Source organism: Acromyrmex echinatior, chromosome 11, assembly GCF_024713525.1.
Source record: "Acromyrmex echinatior isolate Ae372 chromosome 11, ASM2471352v2, whole genome shotgun sequence".
Taxonomy (NCBI): Eukaryota; Metazoa; Arthropoda; class Insecta; order Hymenoptera; family Formicidae; genus Acromyrmex; species Acromyrmex echinatior.
Window position 1 is genome coordinate 5,291,445 of NC_141862.1, and position 20,857 is coordinate 5,312,301.

The window sequence follows — 20,857 nt, forward strand, 5'->3', positions numbered from 1 at the left end:
AAAAATCTCAAAATTTTATTTTCATTATACGCGAAACTTTTGAAAAGTCGCGAACCACTTAGACAGAAAGGTTCTTGTTAGAAGATTCAGTATACGGTTCAATCTCTCTTAAAGTAGTAGTTTGTTCCTGATGGAAAACTACGAGAAAGCAATTCTCAAAAAATTGTCAACACGGAGAAATTCCAAGTTTTTGATCCGTAGCGCAGCAACGCCGCACACACACACACACACACACACACACACACACACACACACACACACACACACACACACCCACACAAATCCATAAAAGATTTTATTAAATAGTCGGAACCACTCACTCCAGTCTTCGTTGAAAGGAGCACGAAGTTTTAAAGGAACGAGAGGCAAGAGAGAGGCCACATTGGCTAGATTAAAGGAAAAAACTTCGCGATTATTCAACTTTACCATTCCGGCTTTTCGGGACACTTCATTCTTTTCGCAAATGCGATTGACGAATTTGAAGCATCGTATATTTATCCATTTGCAAGCACTCACATTCGCTAACTAAGCTAAGTGAACTAAATTAACAAGTTATAATGTAATGAAAACGCAATTACATATATCTCTAGCTATATCAGAATAGACTTTATCAGAATTTTGATTAATGTATTTAACATTAAGAATTAAAAAGTTCACTGGCAGAAAAAATTATTTTGCAATTAACACAATTTAGCTATAATTTATATATATTAAAATTTTCAATGTTTATCGTAGGTATATCTCTTTAATGAAACTATAAATATAATATACTAACTTATAAAATTTTGTGCAAAAACATATGAAGACTGTTTCTAGAGTGGTTTTTAATGCTAAACCCGAAAATGCTGCTATCGAAAAATATTTCCATTAAGTTCAGTTTTGAAATATAGAAGACACTAGATAAGAAGATATTTTTTTCGATATACATACAGTGAACATTTATTAAAATCAGAAAACAAATCGAAAGTTTCGAGCATTTAATTTTTGTTTTTTATGACTTTGAATCGATTTATCTAACAATAGATGCTTAGCATATTTCTGTCTCAATATCCCTGATAATGTTTCTCAATTATCATGAAATCCTAATGGAAACGTGCTTATCATTTGTTGCACTCAAATTATCCAGAAAGAAATATCTTAAAAATTGACGTATTATGTATCTTTAAAATACAACTATATTACAATATAAAAATTCGACTTGATGAAATTTTTTTACAGCAGATTCAAACTCAACGTACCAAAATACGTTAAACAAAGTCATTTCCTTTCCTTGCACAAAGAATTGTCCAAAATTTATAAACTAGTGTTATTATTAATAATATTAGTAACATTAGCATTAATAACTATAAAAATAAAGTTCTTAATTATAATTATTTAATCATTATAGTTTTTTTCCAAATAATTTTTTCTTAATGTTGAAAACGATTACTTTTCTCAACAGGTAATGCAAAAAATTTTTTTCATGGGTTAAATACAAGTAACGTCAGAATAAAATTTTCCTATAAATAAAAATCAAATTACAAATTATCTTAGCAGTAGACTCGAATTGTTATACATGGTTCAAAACTCCTTTTATACATCTCGTCAAAAAAATGGCTCAGCTTTCTGAATTCTGACAAGCAATGGAAAACAAAAATCTGCGGAATCTGAATACGCAACTAGATTCCTGTCGGTAGTTTAAATCAACCTTCCACGACTTTCGCTTCCTCGTTTCCTATCCAAGGAAATATCTTCAGGTGGTTTTCGCTGTTATGTCAGAGAAGCAATATAAACGCAGGAATATAATAGAAAGTCGCGTAGCAATATAATAGAAAGAGAGAGCCGTTGGTTTAGTTATTTTGATATCAAATTATTAAACCTCGCTATTTAAATCAGCTTTCCTTGCTATTTCCCTCGCGCCGTTTTTATTATCCGACTTTATCCCAAAAACTTGCGAAATTCTCTGCTATATACGTGCTCAAAGAACGTGCTTGAAAACCGTTCGGTGTTTCTTAATATTAATTTGAATTTTACGAAAGAAGTAGATAAGCGAAAGCAAAAAGTACGTACAAAACGAACTCTTACTCGCGCAGATTGGCGCTTGACGAAAGTCACATTGCGCTCGAGTAGTCGCGGAGAATGTTTTTTAGGAAGAATCTCCTTAAGAAGGATTCTGAGCGAGACCAGAAAGCACCGAAGTTTTCGAGTAATCGCGGTTATTACTGAAAGTGCAGTTGCTAAAGTTTCACGGTAAATAACGAGCGAATTAGAATTATTGTCGGAAGAAAGTAGAGGATACTTTGTGCGAAATTTCACAAAGTCCTGGCTAGCCCGTCTTCCAATAATGTACTCTGTTTCCATCTTACGTGTCGCGCGGTTTTCACGATTGTCTCTCCGAGAAAATTGAGAAGAAGCTTCCTTTCTTCCATAATGAAGAAATATCAACCACCAGAAAAATCTCCAGTCGTCATATCTTCATATCTTATAAATAGATATATTATTGCGATTTATATACGCTGTGTTATATAAGCATTATTTGAAGTATCTAGAATAATCTAGAATTATTATTAATGACGAATACCAAAACGTCTTTCGCACTCCTATATTATTTTTGTCACATTTATCAGCAGAGTGAATTATATTTTTGCATTATTAATTAGCATAATTAGTATTGATGTCACGATATTGTTACGTCATCATTAAAATGATTGTGTCATTAAACAACGGCTCAAAGTCGCGTGACACGATGCACTATCTCTTCCTTTAGGTCCATGTCGAAGGATCGTTTCGCCCTTATGATAAAGAATGACCCCTCGTTCTTTGGTACCCCCGCCAACGGGGAGTTGCCTCGGCAGTAAGAACTTATCGTATCCGCAAAATCTCTTCCGCCGCCGTCCGGAGAGTAAGAAAACTTATCAGATCGCTCGTAAAAAGTTATTTTCCGAAAATGAACTCGCCGACCGACAATCTCCGCCAGCGTGAACAATACCCCATAGGGTTCCGGTAGTGGAAGATACGCCGTAAGATGATTCTGTCAACCGGCGGGCTGATCGAATCGATAACTCTCATGGAGTTGACTAACTCAGATATATTTCATCCCTTTCGTAATATACTTATTTTTGTCCATAGAAAAACTGAGACGTCGGGAACAAATTTCCAAGTTTATAAATGCCTTCCAGGAAACTATAGGTACATCGCTTACTTCGAAGGTGAAACTTATAGTAAACGTAATTTTTGAGTTATTATACCATAAATAAATTTAGGTAAACGTTATCCTATCTATCATCAAAAGTGAATTAATTTAACTTTATGAAAAATCATTAAAATATCAGAACTGGTTAAAAAAATATATCGCCAGAAACGGTTACAACTGAAAAAAGGTATAAGGTTTTCGAGGTAGTTAAACGAAAAAAATAACAAAAATGACATTTGATTATATTAAGAATACATTTTTTTCTGCCGATATTATTTGATTATTCAAACATTTTTTGTCAAATTGAAAATTAGCTTTTTCCCTTTTCTGAGAATATAATTTTTTGAGTCGTGTCTTTTTGTGTTCTTTTGACGTAAAGAAACGATATCATTCTTTCTATTGAACATAATAATTGTTAAAATACTTTCAATTGTGACATACTGCTAGATATTTTTTAATATTCTCTTTTACCCTTCAGATTCAAGATGCGTGAGGTATCATCACAAATTCAGAGGAATATTTCCTCCTTGTCCGTTTATAATCTTACCGTTTTGATGTTTATTCGCGCCTCAAGGCTTCCAGTTCAAGTTCCAAGGATAAAGATCGCTCTCTGGCTTGGATCTTTTCAAATCTCACGTGATTCCACGTGAAACAAAAAGATTACAGAGGGATTCCGCGTATAAAGACGAGCTCGTGAGATTTCACGAGTGGAAGGGGGCGGGGGTCAAGAAAGAGAGAGAGAGAGAGAGAGAGAGAGAGAGAGAGAGAGAGAGAGAGAAAGAGGGCGAGCGTAGAGAATGATGAAATAACTATAAAGTTTCGCTTTACGAGAAATGGTGGACTCGAGTTTATTGGACTTGACGCGTTTCGCGAAGCGACCTTCGAATCCGCAATCTCCCGGATGTCCACGATGATTTTCCTTACTTTGCTGCCTCTTTCTCGTAACACAAACCGTGGAAGATTGCACAGGACAGGTCGAAAGAGGACTCTTCGCGGAAAGTGCCTGGTCCCGTATGGCCGTGGGCCACGATTTCTCCACGAGGCCAAGGCTATGCTTTTCTGTGAAAGCGCGGAATGCGTCGAAAGCAATGGGAAGCGCGGCTTTATTTGCCGAGAAAACACTTTGCGAAACGAAATAAAGTATCACGCGGCGGGAAGATAATGGCTTTTCTTTCCGCTGATTTCCCCTCAGCGAAAATGGACGCGCTGAAATATTTCCAGCGAGGAAAAGATTGGGACTTGCTTCATTACGCAACTACTAAACGACAAATAAGGCGTCCTATCGCGAATGCAATAACGGTCACTCTGTCGCGGGAAAAGAGAAGGAACGTCTAATTTCCGGCGAGAGCAATTCTTGAAAATCGCACGCGCGATTCCGCGTAATCATCCGGAATCGCCACCGCGGGAAATTGCGGTGGATTAGACGCCTTATTCCGCCCCGGGGGCGGGCAAGCTCGACTTTATTCTAATTAGTCACCGGAAAGCTCGGAAAGCGCGATACTTTCCTCAAGTGCCGCTGGGTAAGCTCCCAGTAAAACGGAAAGGAGAGCTCGTGAGGGAGCCGGGGCGGGAGAGACAGAAGCGCGAAGGGAGGCGAAAAGGAGCGGCCGGAAGTGACCGTGCTCGTTCTACCGCGTATTCGTCGTGTCTCGAGAATAATTCTCTCTCGTGCGCGCGAATAATGGAGTGGACCCGTTCAAAAGTCCCATAAATTCCACGAAACGTGCTACCTGCTGTGGTAGCTTCGCAGAGACGCTGCGCGCCGCTACGCGTGGCTTGATGGCGCTCCTGAATATATCGGTGTGGCGTTTCGTTAACAGAATAGAGACAGCGAGAGGGAGCGCGAGAGAGACGGGACAAACATGGTGGTTGCGCTGGATACGGTATTCTATAGCGAGACTGAACAGGCGAGTTAAACAGCCGGGAGGCTACCTACCAATTCTCCGGCCGTCTAACTGCCTTCGCGCAGAGCAACGCGTCGCGTCGTCGCCGCGCCGAGCTAGCCCGGCACCGGGGCTCTTCCCGCTGACATTTAAGGGGTGGTGCAACGATAATTTCGCGTATGTGCTCTGCTAATTAACGACGCGACGTCGACGCCTCGAGTCAATCGATAATGCTCGAGAATGCGAGGCAGTTCGGCGCGCCGCGCCCGGTAGCGATCGTTACACTTTGATCGCGCGAGATTGTCCGTATTTAGATGCCGCGAGCTCTGTTCCACGCGACCGTAGATATTTCCGGCGTGCGCACCCTTTGATTTATGGTACCTATGTGTTTACACACGTTTGCTAACCGGTCACTGCAGGCCAGTGTACCTCTCAACTTGGCTTTAAGACAATCGGCTGTATATTTGCAAAACACAATTGTTAACTACAACGGATTACACGCGATCAAGACAGCAATAGCTATTTGTCGCTCAATATTTGTGTCAATGGAATCAATATAAGAATTTGACACGAAGAAAATCAGAGCCAAAACAATTTTAAAAGTTAAGTACACGATTGTGTACTTAACGTGGATTTGTATAACGCAGTAAATCTATATCCCGTGCATTCTTAAATTTATAATGTCAAATTATACCAATTTGAGTTATCTTTAATCCTTGGTGTACACGATGACTTTTCACTCTCTTATTAGACGATGAGTCATTTGTGTTCCTAGTTAATTTTCATTACTTTATAAATTATTAAGTGATTTTTATATATACTTTAACATCTTTAGAAAGTATTTATAAAGTTGTATATTTTAAGAATTAGATTTTAATTACTTGATACTCTCTTTTTTAAGGAAAAGAGATGTGCGTGCAGGACACGAGTATTAAGAGTCAATCGTATTTATAGATCGCTACTTCTTCCAATATGTCGTTAATTTGATTAAAACGATAAAGTTAAACAATATATAATTCAAGAAAAAATCAAAGTATTAAATTTTATTCGAATTTAATTTATTATTTACTAAGTACACGTTAATTTGGATTATGCTTTTTTACTTTAAAACTAATCACAGAAATTAATTAATTTACATTTTGATACAGATGAAAGTTAAAAATAAGATAAGAGATTTGAAAACATAAACGCGTTTCGATAAAAAAATTGAATTTTTGTTAAACTTTTAAACTTGTTCCATTTTATTACTATAAAATAAAATAAAAATTCTGCTGTATAATTTCTCTGTTCTCATTATAGCTATATAGATGTGTGTTACTCGTACGTATAAATTATAAAATAAAATATTATTGCAATTTAGGTTTTCATAAGAAATAGGAATTAAAGACCCATAATGATTGAAGCTGGATTTTTGATGCTTAAATAATTCAATGTGAATTTATATATACTGTATATGCCATATTTGTAGTCATTTTGAACCGCGCACCGAAATTTTCTCAAACTTACAAACAGATTAAATTACTGAAATAATATAACAATTAAATTTTGATGCTCAAGATATCTATTTAAAAAATCTTACAATTAATATGATGAAAATTTGTAAATAAATTTATTTATTGCGAAAAATATTACCTTAGCCGGGAGTCGAATCCGGCCTTTAATTTCTTATTTATTGTGTCCTTACATACACACTCTAATAAGATTCTTATTATTTATATTTGTACATTTCTGAAACATATTAATTCTATATAGTCTTATATAGATGACAATACAAAAATTACAATTATCAAAAAAAAGATAAAAAAATGATTTTCACTATGTAGAATAATTTTGCAATGAAAATTACTTATTGCAATAAAAATAATACGTGAAAAAGTTCTTAAATATTTCCGAAAAGTCAAAATGTTTTCACGAATCACTTATTTATATATGTATACACAAAAATATAAGAACATATATTCTTGTAGCTGTTAAATAATATAATTTGAGAATGAAAGTGTGTGTTAAAGCTATTATACGAGTATAAAAAAGTTAAAATTAAGAATTATTTCCTCTACGTACATTCCATGTACATAATCCATGTATATATAATACAGATTCCTTTATGCATATTTCATAAGTATAATACGGATTCCCCATGTTACGCAAGAGTCCTTTGCATTTTTTTTTTAATAACGCTAATTGGAACACACTCGTCATTATAGCAATGATCACAAAATCATATATACAATTTTAAAAATAACGTTATTTAATCGAAAATTAAAAATCATAATTTCTATCCATTAAGTGATAAAATAAATCTTCTAATTAATCGCTTAGGATTAATTAGAAGACATTTGTCCCATTAATAGAAATTTCAACTGTCTTGGATAATCTCGTTTGATGGATAAAATGCACAGCTGCTCGTTAGGTATATTTTTCTTGCCAGTGGAAACTGTTCTATTAATCATCGTCATCAAGGTAATGGGCAGCGTGTAGCAAAGGTCCGGCGCTTTGTTTCTCACGCTGTGTGTATAGCAGGGCACGTGTAAACTTGAAGCGCTCGGCGAAGCTTTCCCCGAGTGTTGATCGAGCCTAGGAATTCATCGAGATTGCGCAGGCGGTAAGAGTGCTTTACCGACAATCCGAGCAGAATGTCGGAAGGAATCGTGAACCGGATGATTCAATCAACTTGGTAGAATACCTCCGATGCCGCGAGTCGGACGGGAATTGGATCGCAGCGCAACTTGCACGAACTTGCGTGCTTTCGGCTGCCGCCCGTTATTTTCCTTTTTAATCCTTTGATATCCTGCTCAGTTCTAACGATCCGACGTATTTGTCGCGTCGCATTACATACCCCTCGCTATTTTCTACATTTTTTTCTACATCCAGAATCTTATGAAAGCGTGAATAATCTGTAACTAATAAATAACAAATAACAAATCATTACGGTAATGAATTGATTGCCTACGCGTTAATTTTTTTTTTTTTTTGCTTTTGTGGATTGATAAATTATAAAATGTAATACAAATGCTCGAGAAAAAATTCTCATATTAACAACTCATAGTATCTTTACATATTTGTTGTACTTTAAAAAATTTATGAGCGTTTCTGAAAGAGTACCTTAAACTTTTTTAGATTTTATAAGTTTTCTTCTGAAATTAAATAGAATGAGAAACCTTTGAAATTTTAGAATGTTTCGGAAAATTCACGTATATGAAAAATTCTAGAAAAGATATTTCTAGAAAAGACTTTCTCAGCATTTATAAAAAGTGTTTCAATTCCTATAAAAAAATTGAGAAATTTTTTAGAACATTATATAACTATACACAGTAATTTTAAAAATTTCTAACATTTACATAAAAATTCGGGAAAAATGAAAGATTCTAAATTTTCATCAGAGAAAAGTATAAAACATTCATATTTAATTCTTACGTCTTTTTTATCTTTTCTTTTTTAGTTGTTAATAGTGATTATGTAGTTAGTATAATCAACGTAAAAATTTTTTGGAATTATATAATTATGTCGTCATTATTAAGTGCAGATTTATTCCGAAGTTTAATACCAAAATAATAACAGTCGAGTATTTCTCATTTCATTATGTTTGTGAATGTATATTTCTTACGCTAAAAATACAGACAAATCAGAAGCGCGACAGAAACAAAATATAAACGACAATAACGGTAATGATAAAAAGTGCAAGCTGTAACATTGCCCGACGAACAATCGTAGCTTGCTTTCTGTGTTCCCGAATATTAATTACTCCACTCGGGAAGAGACGAACTATCGTCGGCGGAGTTCGCTTATTGCATTGCAAACTAAGAAGAAGCAAGCGCATTGAGCGATCTGCTGAACGTCGACGATCCTTTCGACCGACGTTGGTTCATCCTCTTTGCAGCAAGAACAAAAAGAAGATGAGAAGAAGAAGAAGAAGACGAAGAGAAGAGGAAGAAGGAAGAGAGTAGGCAGAGAATAGAAATAAGCAGGAAGTCGAAAAGGGACGGAGACGACGCGATGATGAGGGAAGGAGACCTACAATCTTTGAGAGAAAGAGAGAGGTGACGAAGGTGAGAGCTGTGGGAGGAGGGTAAAAACAATTAGCCTGGCACCCCTATCTCACCCCAGCATACATCAGAGGGTAAAAGGAGGAGAGGAGGAGGGTATCCTCTACTCTCTCGAGGTGGGAAAAGGAGACTGCTAGAGATGAGCCTCCATGAATATATCGATATCCCATTAGAGGGTTTCCTCTTCACCGTCCGCCCCACCTCTCCTCCCTCCCGCTGCTTCCGCACCCTTCCGTCTCGTCACCCTCTCTGCCTCTGCTTGCCACTAGACTGTTTAAAGAGTGGTTGGAAGCCAGCGCTGGCGTTCGGATGAACGCCCGCGAGGATCGCGTGCCGAGAGAAACGCGAGGAAAGGAAGGAAATAGAGGAGCTGCTGGTGGGTCTGTGCTACTCTCCGCGCCGATGGGTGTTCGATCCTGGAATGCGGGCTGCTAGTCTGCTCGGGGTGGAGTTTCGCATCGTATCCGCCGACATCGGCGCGGACTAACGGCCTCGACCTAATCCCGACATTAATGCCACGGCAGGCAACCGTTACCCCGGTTTGCACCTACAAACTACCTAGATCCTTGCTATGCATTTCAATCCTTTCATCGCATCGCGCATCGGTGTGAAAGACGGAGAGAAGGAAGGCCGAAGGGGCTAGGCGCGAAACGATCGTTTCGCTTGTAACGCCTCCTCGTTTTTGTCTCTTTTTCCTCCCCCCCCCCTTTTTATCGTCGCGAGACGGGAAATACTCCTCGCGTATCCTCACTTGCATATAACTACCCCATTATATTTTCGATCACGTCTCAGGTACAGGTTCTCGAGGTCCTCGAGGACAAGGCTACGAGACACTCGCTCGAGGTCGAGCGAGCGAGCGAGATCGATCTCACCGCGCAGGAGAAAAGATCCGATTTAGCAAATCGCCCGTGCGGATTATTCGCGCTTCCTTCCTCGCGCGTGGAAAGCACGTGCCGCGAACTTTTTTCATTTCGAGCCCTTGAGACCACTCCGCTATATCTGCGAGTGTGCTTAACGTCGGAAAAATTTCGCTCGCTCTCCAGTAACGGTGAGACTTCGTCTATCCTTAAATGAGCGCGCAGGGAGGACTCTTCGTAAGGTTGCTGGTGCATCTCTCTCTCGATTTTCGCGATCGACTGGAGTTTGTATCGGAGTTTGTGTCGCGAATTATTAAATTATGAGTTACCGTTGTTACCCGTGTAAATTATACACGGGTCAAATATTACTTTGTAATTTGTCTCAAATAATGTAAGTGGCAATATGATAATACTATATTCTAAAGACTGAATATTCTTTAATATTTAATAATGATAACAACCATAAAGGTTAATACTCAGTAATAAGAAATATTAACTTTGTCTCTGCAATTTGAGTCGAATCTGCTTTGGAACAAGCAAAATTTCACTCTTCTTCGGAATAAAGGAGAACCGAGCTTGATTCTCCTTTGTGGAAAAACTATTCGATATTGTATTGTAATAGAGATGTTGACAAGTAATCATGAATTTTTTTCAAATTTTTTGAAAGCCTAGTAAAAAAAATTTAAGTTGAACGAACGGAATAAAAATATAATTTCAGACGGTGGATTAATCAAGCCTCCCAAAATTTTCTATGTATTATTTTGATTTTGATACTATTTCATAAAAATATACATATTGTACTCAAATAATAATTATTTGTTTCGAGTACTTTAAAAGTTTATAAATATATCCGTAAATATCTTATTATAAGTTCATCATAACCATAAAATTTATTTAAAATATATTCTGAATCCTTAATAAATTTAATACTTCAATCAAAATTATTAAATTAAAATATATTTGATTTGCTAATTATATAAAGTCGCTTCTTCGACTAATTTTATAATATTCTTCAAAAGAAAAGACATTCTTATTTTCATTACGAAATTAATGAGTTTTAAAAATGCATACATCTTATAATTATCGTAACAAAAAATTCTTTCTTTAAAATAACCGTTACTTAAAAGAAAGAAAATAAATTGAGTGATCACTTTTCTTAGCAACAGCATGATATTTTTCTTTGTATGAGTATCTAAAAATTTAACCTTATGTGAATATTTAAAAATTTCTAACCGTAGATTCGTGAATCGGCCTATACATACATGGTGAACGATAAGATTGGAGTCCTTCCTGTTTCCTGTTCGGTATTCCACGAAAGTTCTCCGCCTCTTTCGCCTCATTACACGTGGCTGACCGGGTAAAGAGTCTCACTTTATTTTTGACCACGTACCGAGATAGCTAGGAATTTCATTTCTCGCTTCCCTAGGGGTGTAGTTACGTTCAGATCAGGATATCACCCTCGCAACACTTCTCGCTCCTAAGAAATATTATTCCGCGAGAATCGCTTTCTTCCCTGGCGCGGTCCTTGTTTCTCCTTTTTTCCTTTTTTATATTTCCCATTATCCCGACGATTGCGATCCCGACGCGTGCAGCATCACTGCAATTTGATACGAAGGAACTATCCTTCTACAGCGCGAATGAACTGTATACGCGTGTAAAATTAGAGATTTATAGGATCGTATGGTCCTTAACGGAAAATCCTTTTACTACTTTCATACCGTAATTACCTTTACCGTAAATACCTTTATAAATAATTTAAAACCATCATTTTGATAGCGGAGCAAGTAACATTTTATTTACTTTTTTTAGAACCCCGCCACACGCCAAAATTCCATGCGTCTCGGGGTGACTTTACGTGTCGGTTAACGACTACTCGTATAAACAGACCTAGTTCATAAAAATGCACGCGAGGAGGATGGGATAGAAAACAAGACCGGACTGTTAATTAACTCGTGACTCGATGCTGAAAGTAACGGAAAATGTTGGCTTCAAGCCGCTGGTTGACCACGTAGAGAAATGGATGTTTATAAAAAGTAAAGGAGAGAAAAAAAAAAGTGAAAACGACGGTCGCGTGACTCGCACGATAACGGAGGGGAAAGTGGTCTTATTTCTGTGAGAACCCTGGCCGAGAAGATTGCACTCCATCCATCAGTATGATCCGAGAGATACTGCGTTTCTCACACACAACAGAAATCGCACAATGCGAGCGTCCGTGATGTGCGCGGGGCGTTCCTATCATTTGGATTTATTAACTTCAATGAGAAAAGTTTTCTTGCATTCGAGGAAATCTGTTAAAGAAATTAAAAATGCAAGGATGTACAATCCGTTCGTGACGCAAATTCAATGCTAAATGCGACTGTCCGACTTTAATCTATCTCTTTGATGCTTGATAAGAAGAGTTCTCGCGAGGCTTCTTGAAAACGAGTTGAATCGTGCATAGTTTTTACTGTACGTGAAAATTTGAAATATATTTTAAGGGAGAGTGCAGGAATTGCAAATACTTAAGAAAAAACAGCTAAGAAAAAAATTAAATAAAGACGATTATTTATCAATCAATAAATAATTAGAAGTCTTCGTCCTCTATTCGAAAGATATTCCAGTTATTTAACTTTAAACTACAATATTAAGATTAATATTAAGATTATTATACAATAATTAATGCATATATTAGCAATATAAATTATAATTTTAATAAAAATAAGACTTGCCGTTCGAAATTATCTATTCCCACGCAGGACAATACGCAAATCGGTTTCATTTTATGTTTAAAATTCTATTTATACATATTAATAATTTATACATATTAATTATTGTACAATAATTTAAAGCCAATATCCTTTGAACAAAGATTTCTATAATTGATAAGTAATTATCAACTATATTTAACTTTTTTCTTAGGTATTCACAATTCCTCAATCTCTCTCTCTCTCTCTCTCTCTCTCTCTCTCTCTCTCAAAAATGAAACACGTTGAATACATGTAATAATATTATCTTAAACGCGTGTGTGTTCTCAGGTCACATGTCATAATAGGGGAGACCGGGGCTATAATTAACAGGGGTAAATATTAACGTTTAATTTTTGAAAATACTATCCATTTTAGATGTTCCATTCCGTACTTTCTTTGTTCTATATAATACTCTGCACTAGCATGGACACGCATTGTCCCGCTAGACGTCATACCAGGAGATGCGCGCTGAATTTTAGTCAGGTAATCTAAAATTAAAGGTATGTTTAAATTTTGATTATTGTCTAAATTTATCGTCATTTTTTTCCTTCAATTTGTTTCATATGACTCCGATATTAATTTGTTTTCAATTCTCATTATTTTGAATCTTATTTTATTAGTCTTTGATAAATTTATTATAATTAATTTTATAAAATATTGGGATGAGACATATAATTAACAGATTTCGGGAGCAAGTTATAACACTGTGTTAATACTTATTCTGAGATTAATTTTAAGAATGTATAGAGGAAAGTTTTTAATGAAAATGATCAAGAAGAATGGTTTTGCATTATGTGTATGAAGTCTATGAAGATGGTGCTCCTGGAGTGGTTGCAATAATGTGTATTGCGTAAACAATGGGCTCACATGAAATGCGTAAAAGGTAATGCTACCTCATTTATTTGTGTTAATTGTCATTCTGACGATGATGAGTAGCCGTGATTGATTAAGGAATAAGTTTATTAAATCAAAGACTGATTAATATAATAAGAATATTGTGCTATGATTTTTCTATTTTTAAATAGTAATAATATAATGTTACCAGCTATATCTATTTAATAAATAATCAATGTGCCATGATCTTTTTTGTTCTTATTATAAATAAATAATTGTTTTGTATATAATCATTTAATTAAAATAAATAAAAACTTTTATACAATAAAAGAAACTAGTAATACTAATATATATCTCGTATGTTAAAAGCTACCCCTGGACTGTTTATTCTTGTCCTAAATGTGGGACAACAACTAACATGACATTTTTTTTAGAAATAATATTTGATCGAAAACTTATGATTTAAAAAAGAATTCTTGCTCGCGTTGATTAAATGATCATACTACCACTTACAAAAAGTAATATATATCCAAATAATATCTAAATTCGAAATTAAAGTTGCTTTTTCAAAAAGTGTCAATTATAGCCTCGGTCTCCTCTAACAATAAGCACGTATTGGACTATCATTGGATGGAAGAAATGAGAGATTAACACTAATAATTCTAATAATTCAACAATATCGTTCGTGCTTTTCGTCTTTGCAATTCTCTCATTTTCCTCGATAATATTTATCGTCCTATATTTTGCTAAAGAACTTTAGTAAACTGTAATAGTGGAAAGTTCAATAATTGTCCCCAACAAAACACGTTTATTCGTAGAAGAGCGATATTTCCAACGAACAGGCGGGCAAATCCCATTCGGTACATTCCATTCTTCCTCACCCCTTTTCTCCTCTTCACCCTCTGTCTCTCCTGCTCATCCTCTTCCCCCCCCCCCTTCCCCCCCCTCTCTCTCTCTCTCTCAACGTCTTAAAGGTAAATCTAATTTTTACTCGTTACAGAGCGGACTCATTTATAGCAACGGTTACATACAGCTCTTATTCTCTCCTCAGGTTTCACGTAAGCCGCGGGCTCTCCGTTAGCAAGTACATATTCCAACGACGAGGGACTGCCGTAACCGGTGACTCAATCTCATTTACAAATGGACCAGTCACCCGCGGCAATTTCTGTAATATACTTAACCGTACTCTCCGACAACGTTCCGTCTCCTCCCCGTCCTCCTGCTTCTCTGCCTCGTCTTCTTCCTTCTCTTCTTCCTTCTCCTTCCCCTCTCCTCTTTCTATTCCTTCTCCACTTTCCCGTACTGGGATGAAATTACATTGTCTGTGGACATCCTCTCGTCGGCTATATGACGAGGACTCGCGCAATATGCATCGTCTCGCGAGGCTCGCGTTACGAATTATTACGTGGCCGCGCCGTATAAACGTAATGCGAGATTTCGTGCCACGGAAACTGGCCGTTATTCCCGCCAATTTCGAGCAGCTGACGGCGTCCAAGTCGAAGGTGTGCGAACACCTGCAGGCGGAAACTGCGTAGACATGTCGGCAGCGTGTGACGGGGATTAGGGATCGATCGCGGATTGGATCGTGCGATTGGAGAGAAAAGTCCAAATCTATATAAAAGCTAAGGAATCAATATGTCGGTATTGTTTTCCGAACGACCGCTGATAAAAAATGCATCAATTACTCGAATACTCTTGTAATAGAACACTATCACATTTTGTTTTATCATAGTAACGTCCATAATTCTGTTGAATGTTGAATTCTTAAGACGGATCTCTCCGATGAAATTACTTTTATCGACCGTAATTTCTATTCGTCCAGGATATTGTTATTTCCGATGCGACGCGACGGTTTAAGAATTTACGACAAGGCGCACGATAAAGGGAATACTAACTTCCGTTCTTCGCGTATACCAAGTATTGCATATGCTGCTGGTCATTTAACACTTTGATACTAGCGTAATTATTTGCGACGTGGAGTAGCAATTAACGTAATGCGAACGGCACTTCCTCCTAATTCGAATGCAAATATTACCATATGAAAGTGCAGTCGCTGAACCAGCTTATGATCTTCGCGCAGAGATCGTGTAGACATATTACGAGCATGTTCCCATTTAATCCGTCGTAATATCCAAGAACATCAAGGCTTAATCGTAAATTAAGTGATTGACGACACGACAGTCGGACGCTGATTAAATCGCGCGGTGCCAATTAAATCGGAGGTACGCAGTGATATCGGAACAAATCAAAGTACACGTCAAAAACGTTTGCAGCGCAATTCAATTCGACAATAGTGCATGAATTGTATTAAAATAGGCTTTGAAACGAACGAATGAGAAGCAATTACACCAAAGTGATTATACTGGCTCGTCGAACAGTAGCAAAAGGATTATTTATTTGACGTGCGCTTTAATTCGATTTTTCAGATTCCGTCGTCGGGATCAATTAAACAGCTTGGAATTATATTAAATTTCCGCGAAAAGTGACGTCGCGCGAAGTGGATCATAGTCCGCCAACTATGCTTTTAACGTAAGCTTTTTTCAAACGAGTTTAGGATTCGTTCCCCGACGGCTTTTTTGCGTGCGGGGGCTTAAGCTTTTCTAACGAACTTATGCATGTAATTTACACGATATATCGGAGCCTTCCGCTCTGTTTTTCCGTCGCTCTTTTCGTCGCTGCTTCTCGGACAGCGACATTTAAATCCGCGAGTTATTAACGCACGCAAGCGAGAACGCGAGAACGCGAGAACGCGGTCACGTGTGAGCTCGAAACTAGATTCGAGCGCGCGGTGTCGAACAAGCAAATTGAGTCGTTCGCCTACCTCAAGGGCAGAACTTATAATTTGCGTTGCCTAGGAAACCGCAGGTAACGTTACCAAGTGGTCGCCGACAATTGCGACGTCTAGAACGCGGATCGTTCTCTCGGTTTCGCCCGCGAACTTTCTCAACGATACCGTATTATACAGACGTAGCGTTGAAAATTACACAACCGCAATCGCCGCGCCGCGCCGCGCCGGTGAGACTTGAGACACTTCTCGAAATAATTAAAGAAATAAATATTTACCACGCTTTAGTTAAATGTACTCGCGAAAGCAGACGCAAGTGAAAGAGACTTGAGCATTTTTTTTTTTTGTATCTTTTCCAAGTCTACTTTGCAAAAACAATTCAACATTTTCTTTCGTCTGTTTTAATGTTTGTGACAAAAAAAAAAGATTATTTTTTTAGCACAAAAACGAAGTATAATGGTTTCCCGTAATTTTCTGGTCTGAACACTGAAAAGCGTCCCTGGACAATCCCGTTTATTACATTGCTCTATCACGTCACAATTTTGACGTTTTTCAAGTCAAAGCGAAGTTAAAGCAAAAAAAAAGACTATTAGCGAATTTTAATTCATTTTAACGTGATGCATGATGTGTTGGAAAAGTTTCATTGCAATTATAATTAAGTATGTTAAGGGGATTCTAAAGACGACTAATTGTAAATAGCACTTACACGTAGACGATTTACATGTTAGTGATACATCATTACATAGTACATCAATATCTCACGCACATATACACATAAATTTTCATATAACAATAACGTTTTAATTAGACGTCTAAGTCCAATTTTAATAATTCCACATTGTTCCTTCGTGCAAACTACTAGTCTGTGGGCTATTACTTAAGTACAGATTGCACAGCTTTTATATGAAGCAAATGTTACGACGTAACAGCTCTGGAGCGCCATATTGGACTAAGAAATGGAAAAGAAGATCTCAATTTGGAAATCTTTTGTCGTTCTCAGCATAGATTTCACCTCACAGTATTAATGCATATACTTCAATCCTAGAAAAGGATTTTCGAATCTGTAAAAGAGGAAAAAATAATTGTTATACAAAAATTATATAGTTTAATCGGTAATACAGATAACTTTAGAATTCCCAAGGATTTACGGTTCTTAAAAGGAATTTGTTATATCAATTATGATTGAAAATATATTTATCATTATTATAAAATTTATTATAATGAATAATGAATGATTTATTAAAACCGTACATGTGAACATACACAACAAGTAAAAATTTAAAGCTTATAACAGTCGAAGCTGAATATATAATGCTTAAATAAATCAATATGAGTTACATATGTATATACTATAGAATATCCCATTTTAATTACTCCAGATAAATATTTTGAAAAATATGAAAGATATAGAAAAATGTTTCAGAAAAGGTTGCATAGTTTACAAGGAGAGGTATTTTAGTCATGTCATTTTTTTTCTAGATAGAGGCGTTAAAAAAATATGAAGATCACCTCCACTTTTTAAAATGAAATTATATCATTTTTTTTACACAATATGATATATATATTTCTTTAATTATTCTGCATATAAAAATATTAAGTATTGTGATCAAAAAAAATGATATCAAAAAATTAATAGATTAATAGTTATTTAATATTTTATGTCAATGTGCCGGAATAAAGTATAAAATATTTCGTAAACTATTGGTTTTTTGATCTCATTTTAATACTTTTATATGTAGAATAATTAAAAGAATATACATCATATTGTATAAAAAAATTATACAATTAAATTTAAAAAAGTAAAGACTTTCATATTCGCGCCTCCATCTAGAAAAAAGACAACATGATCAAAATGTGGTCCCCTCTAAATCATACAACTTTTATCTGAAACATTTTTCTATATCGTCCATATTTTTCGAGATATTTGCCTGGGGAAATTAAAACACTATATATAAATGCGTATACACCATATTTGTAGTCATTTAAACTGCGCGCCGAATTGGTTTTATTATACTGGCTTATATAAGTAGCAACTATAACATAATAAATCTTATATTAATCATAAATATCTTTTTAACCACAACAAATTTCCTTTCAACGATTTAAAGTCTCAAACAATATACTTAATTTTGATTGTAATATAAATCTTTATCGTTGTATATTTATAATACATTAATGTTATTAATAAAATAGAAGAAGTTTTCTCCTTGACTTTTTCCTAATTGAAACCTGAAGAATTGAATATAAAAATAAAGAAAAAAAAATATTAAAATTTTTTATTGATTAGAAATGAAAAGTATTATATATATATTAAAAAATAAATGAACAATGAAATAAAACTTTTATCGGTCTAAAACATTTTTAACATAAAAAACTTCAATCTTATACTTTTGAAAGGAGAGTATTTATCTTTTCATCTATTTCTGTGACTTCTGGAATTATTCTTGTCAGACATAATTTTCAGTTTCTTAACTTTTAATTTATTTGTTTCATCAAATTTTTGTTTTGTATATATATATATATATATATATATATATATATATATTAGGTGTTGGAATTAATTCGTAGCGTTTTTTAATGAAAGAATGTTATTTATTTCACATGAGCATTAAAAAATACATTAATGAAAGTACTTCCCATCACTTGTAAAACGCTACGAATTAATTCCAACACCTAATATATATATAATTGCTTATTAAAATTTAATATTCTTAGTAAAACATTATATTTTAATTACCATCTTAATTAGGAATTTTTTATCTTGACTGTATATAATTTTGAAATATCTCTTTCGCGAACAATTCGTTCGCGTTTAAGAAAATATTACTGGAATATTGCAATTATTTTGTGTAATATGTTTACAATTTTGTTATAAGTGATTTGTGAAAAGTTATTAACATAACATCTTGATTTTGCAAAAGTTAAGCTATTATAGTATTTTTTTTTAACTACGTTTGTTAATGGCTGTCTACAAGTCGCATACTGCAAAATTGAAAAATCATAAAAAATACAATGCTTCTTTAAACAATTAAAAAAAATTCTGTTTAATAATTTTAAAGAAGTAAAGTTTAAATTTAAAAATGCTGTTGCCGTAAATTTAATTTTATTTTAAATTAATAAATTCTTTGATTCCCTGACTTTTCCCGATTTTCTCTGACCATTTTTTAATTTCCTGACTTTTCGGTTTTCCCTGACTATTTTTAATTCATTAATCGATTTTTTTCAGTTTTCAATGATATCTAACGATCCTTAAGATACATTAATATTGCTCTTTCAGCAATTTTAATCGTAAATTTTCAAAATTATGATATGATACATAAAGCAATTTGCTAAACAGTATCGCATTCACCACCCCAAAAATTACGGAAAATGATTACTTTTACACTTATGCATTTTTTTAAACAATGTTTTTCATAATTCAGTATTCAACAACCTTTAATAAATAAAAATTGTGTACATATATAACAGGTCAAAATGATATTTCTATGCGATTTACTGTACAATTACAGTTCTTACGTTAAAATTTATAAACTTAGATGTTATCGTGGGATATCATCTTCTTGCGCTAAACTTAGTAAACTTGATACAAGATACATATATTCCTGCCGCAAGCCTCAATTGTAATCTACAATGTGGATCTCCGCCCTAGTTCGGAAACGGATTTACCGGAATGAAGAAATAGTATATAGAGCGAGCTACTCCTGTGCATATTTGAAGAATTCTCGTCGTCTAACGCTCTACTGAAAGTATAATCAACCTTGAAATGGGGAGTGTTCGTCGCGGAAAACGTTAAACGCGCGGGACGCCGCGCCAGGGAAACTACGAAAGTTTAAAAAGCAGAATGGAGATGAAGAAGTTGAGCTGTGCAGTCGCTAGTTGCTGCAGATCTGTCAAGAAGCTGACGGCGTTTATTAGGAAGAAAAAAAAGCAAACCGAGAGAATTAAACGATAGCGTGGGAAAACCTCGAAGCGGTCCGAGGCAACGGTGGCGGTTTGCGCGAAACGATGGTGACCATGAAAAGAAATTCCTCGCGAAAGCTCCCGACAAAGATTTGAAGAGGTATAAAAGGATTTCACGACGGATGACACAATCAGAGCGCGCGTAAAATCGAGGTAATTTTCAAAAAAGCTTCATGGAATTGGCGAGGTGGTATGCCAGGAAGGTGGAGGAAAGGGGAAGTACGCGAATGGAATTAACCTCGACGAAAGCTTGTCAAAATAAGCTCAGAGAAAATTCCTCCGAGACTGACGATAAATTTAAACCTCGGAGTTATAACATCGTCCGAATGCTAAGTCAGTGCAACGTCTCTTCTATGACAAAGTTCAGAGGGCGCGATGATATCTTTATCTGATTTTCAATCTCCTTAATTATATTTTGGTCTTGTTATTAACAAGATTATATTCTTATAATATCTTCTGTCGTTAATTAAAAGAAAATTTAATATCAGGAAAGAACTCTTGTACATCGTTATCGTGATAAACACAATTGCAAAAAAAGAGAAGAAAGATATGCGTTAAAAAAAGATTATGTATTAATGTAGCATACAGCCTTAATCA

The 20,857-nt window shown here is 35.4% G+C and overlaps 1 protein-coding gene across 2 annotated transcripts in view; it reads right to left on the reverse strand.

Annotated features, from left to right (window-relative positions):
• Nucleotides 1–216: 216 nt before the first annotated feature.
• The window catches only part of Zir (dedicator of cytokinesis), a 95,446-nt gene continuing 74,805 nt past the window's right edge, over nt 217–20,857 (reverse strand). For both annotated transcript variants that reach the window (XM_087411499.1, XM_087411498.1), the window contains one exon: nt 217–17,361. In XM_087411499.1, the coding sequence (XP_087267625.1) occupies nt 17,322–17,361 (40 nt within the window). In that variant the 3' untranslated portion in view covers nt 217–17,321. The remainder of the gene's footprint in view (nt 17,362–20,857) is intronic.